Here is a 17584-nt window from a genome sequence, read left to right on the forward strand (position 1 = left end):
CTGGCCCCAGACAAGCTCTCCTAAGCCGATGAATATACACCACATCCACTGGTCCAGCTGCAGCGGGGAGCAGCTGAAGGGCTTCCCTCCAAACTGCACGATCACTATCTGGAGATCAAAATCAGCAAGAGAGGGAGAGGCCATCAGCTGCTGGTGAGGAAGGCTGGGAAGTCACCACCTAGTCCAGCCAAGGTTAGGTTAGGGGCCAGGCTACCTGGATGGCAAAGGTGCCCAGCACGATGGTGCAGAAGATAGGGTTCCGGAAGATGCCGTCGAAGACGTTCCTCTCACCATGGATCTTGCGGGCGTTGATCTCATTGAAGAGCTGCATCATGACGAAGGTGTTGAAGATGATGGTGTAGTGCTCTGAGGGTGGCGAGTGCAGGGGTGCATTCCTCCCGCTGTCGATCTGGAACATCTTCTCGCCTGCCAACCGAGAGGGCAGGGGCTGGGCTGAGGGTGGAGCCCGGGGACAGTGGGGGAGTTATCTAGACACAGAGGCACACGAGAACACTGGTGGCAGGAGTCCACACCAGGACATGTAACCTGTGCTGCCATCGGCTCGGTGAGTGAATGAAGGCTTAGCAAAACCTTTCTCTGATGGGGGACAAAGACCTTGGGGACTGTTTTCCACCTTCTCTGTGGAAATGTGAGAAAGATGGAATGCAGCGGGGTTGCTAGGTGACACTGCTTATAAAAAGTAACCCTAGACTGGCAAATGTAACTGGGCTGGGTGACAGGAATACCTGTGGGAGGCTGCTATGGTAGAAAAGTGTCTCCCTAAAGGACCATGTGTTAAGAGGCTTAATCCTAACCCTATTGGGAGGTGGAGGAACCTAGTAGGAAGTCTTAGGTCATTGGAGGCACGTCCTTGAAGGGGATAATGGGACCCAAGGACACATCTCTTTGCTTCCTGGTCATGAGGTGAGCAGTTTTGCTCTACCATGTGCTCCTGACATGACGTGCAGCCTCATCACAGGTCCAAAGCAATGGGGCCAATTGATCATGCGCTGGCATACCTCCCCAAAACTGTAAGCCAACATCAACCTTTCCTTGTCTAGGTTAATTATCTCAGGAATTTCATTAGGGTGCTAGGAAGCTGTCTAATATAGGAGGGAAAGCTTCCTCCTAGCAGAGTAGTTAGGAGATGGGAAGGAGGCAGTAAGGGGCACTGTGAAAGGAGTTGGCAGTTCTGCAGGCTTGTATGTCCTTCCCCAAAGAAGGCTGCAGGAGGACACCCTTCCCAGGACAAGGAGAAGGTGCCGGATGGGGTCAGAGAAGGAGTTAGTGGCTTTCCCCCAGGGACTCAACTACCATAGGCTGATGTGAGGTAGCTGAACAGCCTTGAATGCTGCTTTGTGTGGAGCTCTGATCAGCAGAAGGAGCCCTGGCCAGGGTCTGACTCTGCTCAAGGCTCCCTGTGTGACACTGAGCACCTTATGTTGCCTCCCTAGGCCTCAGTTTCCCCAGTAGTAAAATAGGCATATGAGAATCTGGACATTGGGTCTGCATATCAGTGCGCTTGCAAGGTGGTGACCGGGCCACCAAAGGGTGTGTGGGGGCTCACCCACGAAGAGCAGGGTGAAGATGAGGGTGAGCTGGTAGACAGCGTGGCCTAGGATGTTCTTCATCATGGTCCGCGAGATGAGCGGCTTGTTGCGGCCGTATGGCTTCCTCAGAAGCAGGGTCTCAGTGGGTGGCTCGGTGGCCAGCGCCAGGGAAGCGAATGTGTCCATGATGAGGTTTACCCAGAGCATCTGCACAGCCTTCAGAGGGGAGTCCTGGGGACAGTGGCCCGGGGAGAGGAGTGTCACAGGGAGCAGCTGCTGCTGCTACAAAGTGTGGGGTGGGCGCCCTACAGGGTCTCAGCAGGTTGCTGCTAGAGGCAGGGGCTACCCTGCCCTTGGGCTCCCTTGAGTGAGTTCTTGAAGTCTTCTCTGGAGAACAGTGCAGAGCTGTCACTTTATCCTGACCCCAAGGCCTGTGGCCACATCTCACTAGCCTTACTGCTGACCTCAGGCTCCCAGTCACTGTCCCCTCTCTTGAATGGTTCCCTTTCCCCTCTGTGTTCCTGTAGCCCTTCCTCATCCTCTCTCCTGTCCACACATGTCACCTGGCTTTGGGGACCCACTTCTTCCCAACACGGCCCCTCTCCAGCTCAGAACTCTCCCTGTGGCTCCAGTCTTGCCCTTCTGGAAGCGGGTGGAATAGCCTTCCAGGATGCCTACTGACCCTGTAAGCTCAACAGCTCAAGCTAGCTGCTCTCCTGACTTCCGTCCCCTCTCCATGTGGCTCCCAGGCCCCTTTGCTGTGCTCCATCTGCCTGTTCTCTTCCTAGGTATTTCTCCCAGCCCCTCTCCTGACTTCTTTCTACTTCTGCCCTGAAACAGCCACACTCCGGGGGTTTCTTTCCTACTCTTCTGCCTCATGTGCCTCAGGGCCTGCATGCCATCCTCTACCCCCAGTTGAAGGCCTCAGGCAAACCTAAGTCTCCCCATTGGCATTAGCTGGTCTCCAAGAAGTCTTGTGTTACTGCTGCCATGTCATGTCCCTATGCTGCCACTAGAGGGAGCATCATATCCACAGATCAGGAGAGAGGCCTCCCTGAGCAGAAGGGAACCCCAGCCACTCACTAGCTCCCCACCCCTGGGGCTCTGACTCTTAGGCTCTGAGTCTTAGCAGCAGCTACCATGGGAAACCCCACAACACAGAACAAGAAGCAGAAGGGAGCAGCAACCCCTGGGCCATGTGGCTTTTTTTTTTTTTTTTTTTTGTGGTTCTGGGGCTTGAACTCAGAGCCTTCACCTTGAGCCACTCCACCAGCCCTATTTTTTTGTGAAGCAATTTTCAAGATAGGGTCTTGCAGAACTGTTTACCTAGCCTGGCTTAGAACTGTGATCCCCCGATCTCTGCCTTCTGAGTAGCCAGGACCATATGTGTGAGCCACTGGCACCTGGCTCCATGTGGCTCTTGAGGTAGTCTGTACTCTGAGCTTCTAGGGGCTCCAGTGGGCAGGATCTTGTCTGCTCAGGTGGCTTCTGGGAGGGGTTAGGTCTCAGGGATTTTCTGGGCTGAAGGAGCCCCCATCTCCTCCCCAGGCCCAGCTGCCAGCTCCAGGGGAAGGCAGGCTGGGGTGGTGCCAGAGGATTCAGGAGCCAGGGCAGGCCCTTGGCTGTTCTGTCCTCTGAGCCTTGGTTTCTGCCTCTGTAGACTGGGACTCACCCTGGTTCCCACCTCACAGGCTGAGGGGAGGAAGCAGCAAGGTTGTGGACTCTGGTCCTGCTTGTCATAGGCTCCACTAGGCTCAGTGTACAGGCTGCTCAAGAGCCGGAGGTGGCAATATGGACTGAGCCCCCACAGCTCCTGTGCTTCCACCCAGCCTCTCTCCACATACTCCACTCCAGAGCAAAGGCTCCCAGGGCCCTGCAGACTCTGTCCTTAGATGGCCATCTGGTCTTGCCCTGCCTTTGCCCCACCTGTGGCTCTGCTTCTCCTAGCTGCTGGAGCAAGGGCCAGGTGGGGCTGCGGTGCCTGACGCCTCCTGTTTCCTGAACCCCCCCTTAGTCACCCTACCTCTCCAAGCTCATTTCTTTGACTGCATGGGGCTGGGGGCTACACTGAGCTCTGTGACATGGTTCTGGCCCTAGCAGAGGCTCCACTGACTGAAGTGCATTCCTGGTGTTCTGACATAGATAATCTAGGATGCCCTGGGGGCTGGGGCCTGCTCCCTCCCTCCCTCTCTGGTGTGCCTCCGGAGGACCCACCTGTGTGATGCAGGCACCTGTGAAGGCCACGATCACAGCCACCACATTGACTGTCAGCTGGAACTGCAGGAACTTGGAGATGCTGTCATAGACATTGCGGCCCCACATCACTGCCTTCACGATGCTGCTGAAGTTGTCATCGGTCAGGATGATGTCTGAGGCCTCCTTGGCCACATCTGTGCCTGCGATGCCCTGTGGGGACAGGGACAGGAGCCTGGTGGGGCAGCCGGGGGAGGTGAGTGGCTCTCTACTTCTGTCCTCACCACGTTCACATCCTCAGTTCTACAATATCCCCCACCCCTGCCCCAGTGCGCCCAGCACAGTCAGACCACACACCGGGACACACACACACACACACAAACACACACAGAGACCCAGTGCCTTGAGTCTAACCCTCTCCCTCAGGAATCCTTACCCCAGCCCCTTTTCCCCCCACCCATCTCCTCCCTAACCTAAAAATGTTCAGATCTGCCTAGCAGCCACCTTCCACATCTTTCCCAGAAGATCTCTGGGACCAGGCTGGGGCTTAGAGCACTGGATGCACACAAAGTAGTAGTGGGTGGGCTGAGTGTGAACTGGGGGTCCCGCTACTCAGTTGGAGGCTATGTAGTCCAAGCCTCCCAACCCTTGCCTATGAGCTCCTGCAAGGTTCCACCCCAAGCTCCCTGTGAGTTGCTCCTACCATGGCAAAGCCCACGTCGGCCTTCTTGAGTGCAGGCCCATCATTGGTCCCGTCCCCTGTCACAGCCACCACCTGCCGCTGCTCAGTGTGCGTGCTGTCGATGATGCCTGGGGGTGGGAGGGAGGGATCAGACTAGCCCTGATCCTTGGGCACATCTCCTTTCTAACCCTGCCTAGCCAGCCCCTCTCAACAAGACTCTTCCCAGCACCTGCAGGGCTGTGGAGCTCCTTATTGGTCCAGGGTTGGCTGGAGGCCTCCATGGGCAGGGCCCTGCCGCACTGTCTTTGCTCTCTGCAGCCCTGGGCCACACTGACAGCCCTACCTAGAAATGTCCCTGGTCCCCTGTGCCAGTTCAGAGGCCCCTCTGCCTCTTCAAGGGTTCCACCATTTGCTCCTTCAGCACCTTCTCCCTGGGAGGGTGGAGTTCATCACTGAAGAGGTTTTGGCTGTGCCATTTGCTGGTGACCCCTGTCCCACTTTTCTGGCCTTGACCTCTCTTTAGACATTCATCCTTAATTAAACATTCAGTGAAGACTGACTGAACAGATGACACATAGACCAGTCATTGGCCAGTGGAAAACTGTGAGTGAAAGGCCTAATTACTGGGGACCTGCAGTTTGTGGGGCTGCCAAGCACACATATCCATGGGCACGACAGAAATTTGAATGTTAACCTTGACATATCCCTGTCATCCCACACATCAAATGCATCACCAAGGCCTCAATTTCTGGCTCCAAAACCCTGCTAAAATCCTTCCTTTGCTCTGTCCCCATCTCCTCTGTCACTGACTTCTCCATGGGCCACATTAACTTGGGGCTCCCCCACAGCAATAGAAGAGCTAGTCTCTAACACGTTCACCTGAACCTGCCCCTCCCCCCAGGGAAAGTGATTCTCTCACTGCCTGCAGCCTCAGGACAGGCACCTTTGCAGCTGTTGGATGTCCTCCTAGTCCTGGCCTTACCACTCTGGCCTCTTCTCTAGCCCCTGGCCACCCCGTCCATGCCTGTGTCCTAGGTGCTGATTGCTGCTGGCCTGCATCCCTGTACAGGCTTCACAGGCCAATGCACTGCTGTCACCCACCTACAGTTTCAGCTCTGAGGCCACTGTCCCCAGGAAGCCTTTCTGATGCCCCAAGAATCCCTGCCCATCTCAAATGGCATCAACACAGCTGTGTGCCTCCCTATGTCAGCACCATCCTGGTCATCCCATGCTGAGAGCAGTGGCCTGTGGAGGGAGGGCATGAGCTCCCTGACATCCCTTCTAGCTGCCTCGCTCAAGGCCCAGATTTGTGCTTGGGCAGAAGCACAAACCCCACCCTCTCCTCCCTGCCCACCATTTTACAGTCCCAGAATGCAGAGACTTGCCAAGGCCACACAGCAGGTCAGTGGCAGAACCAGGACATGGACCAGGGCTGAGTGACTCTGGAAGTGCTTAGCATCTGGCTGCCTAGGTGTAGCAAGTGCCCTCTCTTTGAAGGGAGATGGGGAGGGAGAAGGATTCTGGCTTTTAGCTTTGTTGCTCAGGTTGCTATTCCCAGGATAGCCCACTCCTGAGGTCCTGATCACAGATGTCAGTTGAGGACCTCAGATACCAGGCTAGCTAAGGGTCTCAAACTTGTGAGTTCTGGGGCCAGACTGGTAAGTAAAGTGGGCTGAGGAATCCTGAAGCCTGCCAGACACAGAGAGCAAGGTCTGTATAAAGCAATTCAAATTCAGCATAAAAGAGACACTATACACATTTGAGGGCTCCATCTAGCCTTCCAGCCATGAGTTTGAGACCCCAGACAGGCCCAGTCCCACTGTTTCTTAGAGGAGTTGGAGGCTCAGAAGAGACTCACAGCCTCCTGTCTCCTCCTAGCCCTCTGCAGGCCTCCCAGGGCTGTACCAGGAAGACCCCAGCATGTCCCCAGGTCTGGAGAATCTCATGTGGGGCCTCTTCCCTCCTGCAACGAAGCTGCAAGTGCTAGGAAATGAGGCCCAGATGGGCCTGGTTCTGGGCCTCACGCTAGTCTTACCTTTGACCAAGGTGTGCTTGTCTGTGGGGGAGGAGCGAGCCAGCACCCGCAGCTTTGGCCAAATCTTGTCTATCCGCTCCTGCTCGATCTGGAGGGGATGAGGGAGGGGAGGTCAGTGGGACTGGGGAGAGAAACTGAAGCCTGGAGAAGGAAAGGGACCCGCATAGAGTCACTGGGCTCTTCGTGGCATGCTGGTGACTTCTGTACAAGCACGCAGGGCCCGTGCCTGCTGGCCTCCCATCTAGCTCATCCCTCTGAGTCCGAATGTGAATGTACCTCCCCCTTCTCGTTGCGGATCCTCCGGTTGAACTCTTTTCCCTCTAGGCACAGGAAGTCCTCCCCAGGATGGATGATGCCACACTTGATGGCAATGGCCCGGGCTGTGTTGATATTGTCACCAGTGACCATGCGGACCGTGATGCCTGCCCGCTGGCACTTGCGGATGGCTTCTGGGACCTGCACAGGAGGATAGGAGCCATGGGGAGGGTGCCACCTCAGGCAGGCCCTCCCTGCCTTCAAGGATTCCAGAATGAGCCCTTCTCCCAGACAGTCCCACTGAAAGAGGACTAGATAACTGACCACAAGATACTGATGGCACATATGGAACACAGGCCACTGTCTCCGTTCCATGTTCACGGCAGCCATTAACAATCAATCATGGCACCCTCTGATTAACACTGGTGTGCTCTCAGAATCCTCAGGACAGAGTCCCAGGCAGCCATGACAGTCTATCCTGAGACAAAATCCTAACTACCCGGACCTGGGCAAAGACTTTGGAAAGACCCTAATAAACACCCCTTAGACCTGGACCCAAGTGAGAACACAGAGCATTCAACCACCTACACTTGAACTTGTCCCAGCCTCATTTACAAACTTCAGAATAAATCCCTTCCTGTATTTTCAGGTACTTGGGGAACATTTGCATCTGGGAACGTTTTATTTATAGAATGTGACACGGGTTTAGCATAAACACAAATGAAGATGCTTCATGAAAATAGGGCACTTCACTGGGAGAGTAAGGGTGCCGCCTGCCTTCGCTTTAATGACAGACTGATATCTGGGCCAATCAGGTTCGAGCAGATCCAGCCTCGCCAATAAGGAGGTGGCAACCTCCCCTAGCAGCCTCCCTAGCATTGCTGTGGAGTTAGCAACAATTAGAATGTAGAAACTGGCTGGGAGCTGCTGCTGCCCTTCAGATGCAACACGGAACAACTGGACATGTGACTTTTGAACCACAGGCAGTGACAAACAGAACAATAATTAGGTGACATCTTTTCATGAGGGAGAACATGCCAGGGTACACAGAAAGATCAAAGCGTGTTAGGATCTCTGGCTTCAGCCAAGTCTAACTCCTTACTTGTCTTGCACATCGTGGTGACTGGGTGCGCACTCCCATGGCCACCTGGCCAAGCTGAGAGTCTGGGATGTCCCCAAAGGCCCATGTGTTGAAGGCTTGGTCCCCAGGGTGGTGCTATTGGGAGGCGATGAAACTTTAAGAGGTGGGGCCTAGTGGAAGGTCAGGTCTCTGGGGATGTGCTGTTGAAGGGGGTTGTGGGGCCCCATCTTTTCCCTTTCCTCTTCCTCTCATTTCCCAGCTACGATATGAACTGCTTTGCTCTGTCATGTGCTCCCTGCCACCAGGTGCTCCCTTGCTACAGGCCCAAAAGTAACAGGGCCAACTGACCAGGGAATGAAACCGTGCACCAAAACAGATCTTCCCTTTTTAAAAACTGTCTCAATTTAAAAAATTTTAAATGAGATGCATCTCATTACAGTAATAGAAAAATGACTAACATAGTATCCTTTCCTGTTTTTTCCCTTGTGCCCATTCTGTACTGCCTGCCTGGAAGGTCCTCCCAGATCTTACCCATCTTCTACGTGAAATGCTCTCTACTTATGAAGCCATTCTGGTTTCCTACAATCTGGTGGGATATTTCCTTAAACTGCCCTCAGCACTTTCTTTGATTGCTCACTCATTCATTCATTCATTCATTTTCACCATTCAACTGCTCTGTGCATTGAAGATCCAGAGATAATTAAGACTCATACCCCAAGGGCATCATCAGTCTGGTTAAAATATGCTTTCTATATAAATAAAATTGCTATAAAGTTTTTGAAAAAGTAGATTCTTTTGCTAAAATTATCCTAGATATTTCTTACTGAGGAAAAGAAGCCAGGAAATGGGGCTTTAAATAAAGGCTTTTAAACATCTGTTGTTTCTGGTGACAGCCACTGTCTGTGACTCCAAGGGCTCTGAACACCCCCGGATAACCCAGAAAATCCCAGACCACTGCTCTCCTGTCAGCTTCATCCATTCTGGCTTCCATCAGTTTCCAGAATGTCTTGGGTGGGGAGTTTGGAGAGTATAGTTTAGGGTGTTCTGGCCTTTGGTGGTCTCCAGGAGGAAGTCAATGTGGAGATTCACCTCTTGACACCTGGGGAAACTGAGAGAGAGGCAAAAACTGCTTTTTTCCTGCTGCAAATGACTCTGAGCATGTCTGAGGACCCAGAGGTGGTTTGGGTAGAGGTGGTTCTTCTGGCCAAGCCTCACCAGGCTAGAGACCCTGTGCAGGTAGCTCACCCAGATAGCTTAAAGCAGTGTGATCAAGAATACTGATTAAAGAGCTGAGCCTTGGAGACTTTGCAAAAACACATCCACCATAGGCAGGGACACTTTTGGAAGGCCACCCACAAAACTAGTGACAGTGGCTGCCTCTAAGGTGGGAACTTGGGGGGGGCATGGCTACTTCACACTGTCTGTGCTTTTGAACTGTCTGAATTTAGTTTCACATGCACAAATTGCCTATCCTAAAAAGCAAGAAATAAAGTATTCACAGGTGCTGGAGAAGCTGAATCAACAGGTCTGAGCATTTATACTTTCAAATAGTATCCCCTACAGTCCTGCTCTGTCCCTCAACTGTGAACACCATAGTTCAACTTCCTCATTTCTCAGATGAGGCTACCTGTGAGAGAGGAGAATGGCAGCAGAGTTTATGTCCCCTATCTGTGCTGTTACAGCTTCTAAATACGCACAGGGGCAAGGCAAGAGATGAGAGAAGGTCACAGACAGGCTGGCACTGACTGGCAGAAGTGGTTCTGGGTCAGAGCTTGGAGGGGAGCTGAGAGGCCCTTGGGCCAACTCCCATTTTGCAGATGAGAAAGACTAAGGCACAGAAAGAGGAAGTGGCTTGTTGGTGGCAAAGTTGGGGCTCCCAACATTCAGTCCTCCCCCTACTTCCCAGGGTCTGTGTCTGAAGCCACTTATTCTGGATGACCATGTTGTCAGCAGAAAGTATGAGAAGCTCCACCCTCTGGCCCTGGGCACGGGATGCTTTGGCTCCTCTTCTCACCCCTGGACTCAGAACTATTTGCGTTTTCCTTTTTGTGGAAACTGGGCAAAGGGCCTGGAGCAGGAAGGCAGAAAGTCTGGTCTACTCTGGATTCACTCAGCCGTCCACACGGAGACTTTGGGAACAACCCTGTCCCTCTGTGGGCTTCAGCCCATTCATCTGCAAACTGAGGGATGCTGGGAGGTGCGTGGATGAGATCAGCACTTACACCTCCAGTCGGTCCTTTGAGCAGCTACGAAATCAGTTTAGTGAGTGGTGACCAGAATTGAAAAAAAGGAGGAAAGAAATAGAGGAGGACAGAAGCTACTTCAGGGCACCTCATTACTTGATGGAATTCAGTTAGTTAAGTGAGAGCATTGACTGCATCACGACATAAAACGGGTTCCTTATTATTACAGGCCATGGCCGAAGCCATTTTGCACCTGATGTCATTTCCCACATCCTTGATGTTTTTAAGGCTGGGTGCTGAGCCCAGAGCTTAAGGACATGATGCTTGTCCATGAGGCCTGAGCCCATGAGTGGCTGGTAGTGAGCAGCTTAAATAAATGGCAGCCTGCCTGGGGAGGGCTGCAGGCTACAGGGAACATGCATATGGGTGATGGGTGTGGCTGCTGTGCTCCAGGGGCATGGACTACCTTGGCTGCTTTAGCATCTGGCTGGGTAGGAGTAAGAGGCTTCAGTGGGACTATGTGTGTGTGTGTGTATGAGAGAGAAAGAGAGAGAGAGAGAGAGAGAGAGAGAGAGAGGCTCAGTGTTGGAGGACTGGGGTTCAAGTCTATTCGTTCTCACTCCTTCAACCTCATCCATTCCACAAACACTCACCAAGCAGCTGTTGAAGGCCAGGTTGTGTGTGCGAGCTGCTACTATCACTGGATCCTGAGTGATGAACCAATTAGGGAGGCACGAAGGGAGGGAGACCCTTATGGCCATCAGCCTCATGCCAGATGCTGTGCTTGTTGCCTGCGTGTGAGTGGTGTGACCCCACAACATTCCAGGAAGGGATTATCCCTAATCTACAGTTAAGGCTCAGCGCGGTGCTGTAACTGACACAATGCTACACAGCTGGCCTTTCTGGTATATGAGCTCACACTTTCACCCCTCTCCTGGAAGTCCATGTCTGCAGCCTCCTGGTTTCTTTGGAACACAGAATCTTGCAGCAATGGGGTTGACCTTGGAAAGCAGCTCCTCTACACACTTTCCCCCCTTTATTGGGGGGTGGGTGGGACTGGGGTTTGAACTCAGGGTTTCACACTTGCAAGCAGGTGCTCTACCACTTGAGCCACATCTCCAGTCCATTTTGCTCTGGTTATTTGTGAGATGGGGGTGTTGCTAACTATTTGCGTGGACTGGCCTCAAACTGTGATCCTCTCAATCTCAGCCTCTTACAGGCGTGAACCACCACCATGGGGTTACAACTTTTCCTTTAAAGAAGAGGAAGCAAAGGCTAGCCACAGGCCTCCAGAGAACACTGCCAGAGATGGTCAGGACATTGAAACTGCCCTTGGGGGATGAAGGGGCTCCTTGGGGTATCCTCACCAAATCTCACAGCCAAGCTAAGTGTGGACCTGTCCAGGCCAGGCCAGGAAAGCAATCCTGGGAGGAAGTGGGAGCGGGTCCCTCCCATGACTGTCCTCAGGCCCTGTACTCTGCTGCTAAGATGGTGGCTGTGCCTGCCCATGGCAGCGTCTTGGAGACTCGAGGCAGCTGCACCTCTCCGCACAACCTCACAGCAACGTGGGTGCCCTGGACCCTGCCAGGTCCCAGCATTGAATCCTGGCTTCCTGCCAGGTGTAGATGGCGCTGAAGGAGACTGGAGAGCTAATGTGTGCCAAGCACCCTGTTAGGGGCACTTCATATACCTATGACTTTCATCCTTGACAGGGACTGTCACGCTCTCCCTTCTGCTGGGAAATATGAACTGTGATTAACTTTTGAGCCCTGTACCCCTAGATACCTGCTAAAGGTAGATTGCTGCTATGTCACAGGCAAGCTGGCCAGGACACAGTGATTGCTAAACTATACATGCCAGGGGGAAACATGTAAAGAAGCAGAGCTTCTGTACAGAAGCTGTACAGAGCTTGAATCTAGGCTTGGTGTTTGAACTTGCTACAAGAGTTCCTGGGTCCAGCTGGGTGAGGCTTCTAAGGTGGGGGTGGTGGAGGTGAGATGAAAAAGCCTTTGGTGACTGAGGGGAGAGCTCAAGGACTGCCCTCCACATAGAGAAATGGTTGCTTGTGGGCTGTGAGTTCTGTGTGTCCTTTGGAGAAGACCAATGTCAAGTGTGGCTAACATTGGCTGTGGGGAGCGTATTATAGAAGCCTATGAGAATTGGACATAAGCACAGCTGTGCTCAATGATCTACAGGCTGAGTTTGGCACGGCCTCAGCCACAGAAGAGAGAAGGCAAAATGCAGCTCAGCTGCTTTTCCTAAATTGTTTATGTTCAGAGAAGTAGGAACTGAGATTTCCCTGTTACAATGTCACACCCCTCCCCAAGAACTGTTGCTCCACCTCCTTGTTTACCACTGGATATAAAAGACTGCTGAAGGAGGATGTGAGGGTTTTGGATGGAGATTTTGATTGGCTGCTACTGCCACTGGCTGTTGTGTGTCTCTGACCGAGAACTTTATAGATAGGCTTTGGAAAAGCTAAGCTACAGAAAAGCTAAAGAGAACGTGGGACAGTGTGAGTCTACAGAGGGACTTTAAGAGTTAAGCTAATGCAGTTTTTAGACATGGCTGCTGTTGTTTGTTTGCAAGTCTGAGGGCCAAGACTTTAAGAGAGATTAAAGAAAACATGGGACAGTGCGAGTTTAAAGCAAGAGACTTTAAAGAATAGAAAAGAAGACTTTAGAAGGAAGGCTTTAAAGATAGAGAAAAGAAGCAGAGGAAAGAGAAGTAAAGGAGCAAAGAGGCTGTTGTGCATCTCCATCTGAGCACCCAGCACACCTGGCCCCAACTTTATGCATGTCTGTCTTCTGTCGTTTATCTTTTCTGCATCTCCTGTCACTCCCCCCCACCCCGTTAGGCCAGTTGGGTTCAGTAGTAACAGGGAACAAGAGAAAGCTTGCTACAATTGGCAAATGTTTGAGTGAAAGCAGGTACAAGGTCCCAGAGGCTGAGATGAGGTGAGCTCTGGCCTCACCCCCTTTCCCTAAGCTCACTGACCCTCAGACCTACCTCAGGCTATGCAGGGTCCTTGATACCTACCCAGCTGACCCTGGGACCTACCTCAGGCCGCACTGGGTCCTCGATGCCCACCACGCAGATACAGGTGAGGTCATTGAGGATGTCATTCTCACTGTCCCAGTCAGGCTCAGGGCTGCTGGGGAAGTCACGGTAGGCCACACAAATAGTACGAAGCCCATCACAAGCCATAGGCTCAATCACCTTCTTCACCATCTCATCCCGGTCACGGGGCCGGAAGACCCTGGGCTCCCCCGCCCCATTGAGGATTTTGCAGCACCTGGGAGAGTGGGAGAGGAATAAGACCTGGCAGAGTTCCCAGGTAGTACTCCTACCTCCAGCCAGCCATCACAGTCACCAGTGCCCACCCAGTCAACCTCCCACAGTGCCTCAGTGCATCCAGCAGGCTCAGGATCTCAGGCAGGGGTGAAATCAGTCAGCCTTCTTGTAATATCTGCTCCAGGCCATTCAGCAAGAACTGTCCCCCTGTGGTATGTGGCATACACTCATAGGGTTTCATCAGGAAAAATCTGTCACAGCTAAAACAGCCTGCGAAGCCATAAACCCTAAGTTCTCCACCTGCCCACACAGCAGAACCACTTGGGGATCGGTTAATAAACACCATGTGTGAGCCCTGTCCTGGGGGTTCCAGTCTAACCAACGGGCTAAGGCCGGGACTCAGTGGTTTATTAAAAAGCTCAGTTGTGGATTCCAATACACAGCGAGGGTGAGAACCATGGCTCCAGCAATTCCTTCAACAGACAGGTGGGGTAACAGAAGCCCAGAGAGGTGAAGTGATTTACTTATTCGCTGGGCTCATTTCTAGCACCTGGAGTCAGAAGAGTCTGGTGAATAAAGAAAATAGCTCCTGTCAACCAACCCTGTGCTAAGGAAAATGAAATAAGGAAACCTAACGTGATCATGGGTAGACTGTCCTGAGCCTTAGGGAGGAGGAAGGGAGGACCCTATAGATATTTTTAAGAGGGTGTAATAGGAAAAGCAGTAGGCAAGGGACCCTAGAGGGCAGTCTTGCTATGTGACCTGAGGGCTAGATGTCCCCTCCAGTACAGTGACACTGCTAAGCCCAGTCTGGCTGGTGGTCAGTGCTGTGGGACCCAGATGTCCAAGCTTGGCCCCCAGCCTATCCTGGCAGCCACTTACTTTTTGAGCACGATCTCTGAAGCGCCCTTGCTGTACATGCGGAAGCTCTCGTCCGGCATCTTGACGACAGTGCTCATAGACTTGCGCACAGAGTTGAAGGTGTACACTTTGTACAGCTTCTCCTCCGGCATCTGGTTACGCACCGGCTCGTAGTCCTGCTTCAGGTCCAGTACGAAGCCCAGCAGGCCGCACTCCGTCTTGTTGCCCACCTGCCGAGGCAGGGCACCTTCTTTTTCTGGGGGCTGTAAAGAGACAAGGGGTGGCTCAGCCCAGGCATGCCTGACCCAGGGGAGCCCCAGCCCTGGCTGTCACCAAGGCTCCAGCACTGCTGCCCAGTGGTCCATGAGGTGGGGGCTGCGACCTCAGTGGGCCCCAACGTTCTCCCTCTACATGGTGTGGGATGCAAATTCCAGCAAGATCAGCTTTTTAAAAATTAGATTTCCAACATAAAAAGATAATGATATAAGAAATGGCTACATACCTACCGTCCTGGTTTTCTTTCTTCTGGCACCACCAGAGTTTTGCCTAGCAAGTGCTCTATCACTTGAGATACATCCCTAGCCCTTTTTGCTTTGGTTTGTCTTTCATATAGGGTCTGGAGATTTTTCCAAGGCCAGCCTTGGGCCACAATCATCCTTCATCTCCCAAGTATTTAGGATTATAGGTGTGTACCACCACACAGGCTCTGCTTTGTAGAATCTTGACAAAAATGCTGTATTTGGTTCAGATTCTTCTTTTTTTAAGAAGTAAAGCATGTTGGTTAAAAGTGAATTCCCTGTGTATATTTCTTCTTGTCTGCATAATTCATCCATCGGTCCAGAATAAACCTCTATCTTAAATTTGGTATTAACCATTATTGTGTATGTTTTAACTTTTTATTTTGAGATAACTGTAGATTCACATGCACCCTTCTTCTGGCTTTCCCCAGTGTTTACCTCTTGCATCACCATTGCAACAGTATCACAACCAGGATAATGACATGAACACAATCAAACTGACATTATTCAGCTTTCAGCAGCTCTGTGTATGCTCGTGTGCGCGTGTATGCATTTAGCCTTGTAAGCCCCACAACTGTCACCAATGTCAAGATACAGGGCAGGTCATCACAAGGGTCCCTGCGCTACTCTTTGACACCCACAGAACTCTGGCCACCTATAATCTACTCTCCAGCTCCATGCTGTTGTCTTTTCTTTTCTTTTTTTTTGCAGTACAGCGGACGGAATCCAGGTCCTCATGTGCGCTAGACAAGCACTGAGCTATATCTCCAGTCACTTTTGTGATTTTATGCGGAACCATACAGTCTGAGACTGTTGGAGGCTGGCTTTTTCATTCAACACAAGCCCTTTAAGATCTGGGCAAGTGGTTCCATGTGTCAGTAACTCGTTCCTTCTGGTTGCTGAGCAGTATTAAATGGAGTGGGTGGACCGTCCCTTGTGATTTCCTTTGAACCAAATGAAACAAAGATTTCTGTATGTCAAAAAAGGTCAGGTAGTGGCAACGAGATGTGGACGATCCCCATGTCTGTCTGTGCGACTTGTAGTGCTGTTTTGTATGTGGAACATTTCCTATCAGGCAGCTGTGCACCTTCTGCAACTTGCTTCACTCGCGCCACATTCCTTCAGTGAGATGCATTTGTGTTTATGGTTCTAGTTTGCTCCTTCTCACCTGCTGTATACCTTCCATTACACTAACACGCTGAAATTGACTCATCCCTTCTCCTGGTCCCTGGTCTTTTCCTTCTCTCCCCTTGCTCATTTCACACACACTCTTTAGCTCCTGCCTCAGAGACTCGGTGAAACATGCACTGCACCTGCCCACCTCCATGGGGCTGATTGCTGCCTCTGCAGTTCCTTTTGAGAGAGTCCCTCTCCCTTCCCCACCAGACAAACTCTTCCTCCCCTTTTAAAGACCAATCAAATAGGGCCTTTGCCTGTTCATCTCGCATATTCGACTCCTCTCTGGGTTCTCAGGGCTAGCACAGAGTCCAGCACACAGTAGGTGTTTGCTGGATAGCTCAATGCAGCCCAGGTCTGCTGGGAGTGACACAGGCCAGATCAGTACAGGAGGCCTCCATGTGGACATGAAGAGCAGGATTCTCAGGTGGCTGTGGGAAGCACAGATATGCAAGTACACTCACCTCCCTGTGGGCCCCACCTCACAGACCTGCACACACCAACTCAGACCACTTCCTATGCAGCCATTCAGGTGGAGGTGACTTTGGGAGTAGTAAAAGCTGCCCCCGAATCCTGGAAAGACTTGGAAGAGGAATAAAAAGCAATAATCAAGCCTGTGCTCCCTCTACCCCAGGAGTTGTCTGCATGGGTCTCAGTCCAGCCTCTCACCAGGCACTCCCTGGATCCCCATCCTCAGCCCCCTTCCTATTGTTCAAAAGAGCAGCCTGGGAAGGAAGAAGGTGGATTCAAGAAGATGGTAGTGGGTTTTAGCTGCATAGAGACGGGGTGGTTCAATAGGGAATATCCTGGGCTTACCTCTTCCTTCTGCAGTTAGGGCTCAGGTCCAGGGAGTAGACCCAAGTCATGTGGGACACAGACACTGACACACAGTGGCCCTAAGATCCAGGGATGCCCAGGAAGGAAAGAGCTTTTGAATGTAAACATGCCCTCATTCTCCCCACCTGTGAAATGGAGGGGCTGGAGCTGAGAGAAAGATCAACTCTGTTTAAGGAGACCGTGGTGAGGGAGAGAGGCAGATCCTTCGGCAGTGGTTGGGGCTGGGGATGGGCAAGGCATCCATCCAGTGCCTTGGAGGATCCCCACCTCTAGGCTCTTTGAAGGGATTTCATTTGGAAGCAGAGGAGTCTTTGGTACAACTTCCATTTCTGATGCTTTGCTGTTGAGTTGTACTTAAAAACAAATATGTTTATGCAATTTAATAATTAACTTTCTGGTGATTTCCAGAGTTTTATGTATTTTCTACAATAGTTTCCCCCTCTCCACTAATGAAAGAAAATGACGACACAGAGGACTTAAATAAAAATGCCTAATTACTTATTTGCCCAAGAGAGCTGAGCAGTCATGCCTGCAAAACACCCGGCATTTTATTACCCTCTGTGAAATATTTTAATTTTCCTCTAAAAGGATTTCAAACAATCTACGGTTGCAAATGGCAGAGCTGCCTCCTCCGTAATTCAATTTGTTTCTGTGAACTTGAGCTCTGAAATCGCCTACATGCGTTACTAAGTAGCAGGCGCCCTCCCCTTTTCTCTTTTGCCTTTTTTTATCCTGACAAACTCAGAGGTTTTGCTTTTGCTCTACAATTTCCAAGAGGCTTTTTATCTCTATGGATCCTGCAACGTAAAGGAGTTAAGGCGTTGGTATTGTGCCTGCCTGGCCCATGTGGAGGGAGAAGCAGCAGCTCAGGGATGAAAATGACTTGCTCCTGCTCACAGCCCTGCCAAGGGCCAGGCCT

At 51.7% G+C, this 17584-nt stretch overlaps 1 protein-coding gene across 12 annotated transcripts in view; it reads right to left on the reverse strand.

Annotated features, from left to right (window-relative positions):
- Atp2b2 (ATPase plasma membrane Ca2+ transporting 2) overlaps positions 1-17584 on the reverse strand; it is a 333232-nt gene that overhangs the window by 14040 nt on the left and 301608 nt on the right. For all 12 annotated transcript variants that reach the window (XM_074044411.1, XM_074044412.1, XM_074044415.1 and 9 more), the window contains 9 exons: positions 14156-14397; positions 13040-13274; positions 6737-6916; positions 6461-6548; positions 4447-4553; positions 3765-3956; positions 1568-1781; positions 215-426; positions 1-108 (listed from right to left, as the gene is read on the reverse strand). In XM_074044411.1, coding sequence (XP_073900512.1) covers positions 1-108; positions 215-426; positions 1568-1781; positions 3765-3956; positions 4447-4553; positions 6461-6548; positions 6737-6916; positions 13040-13274; positions 14156-14397 — 1578 coding nt within the window. The remainder of the gene's footprint in view (positions 109-214; positions 427-1567; positions 1782-3764; positions 3957-4446; positions 4554-6460; positions 6549-6736; positions 6917-13039; positions 13275-14155; positions 14398-17584) is intronic.

The sequence above is a fragment of the Castor canadensis genome, chromosome 10, assembly GCF_047511655.1.
Source record: "Castor canadensis chromosome 10, mCasCan1.hap1v2, whole genome shotgun sequence".
Lineage (NCBI taxonomy): Eukaryota > Metazoa > Chordata > Mammalia > Rodentia > Castoridae > Castor > Castor canadensis.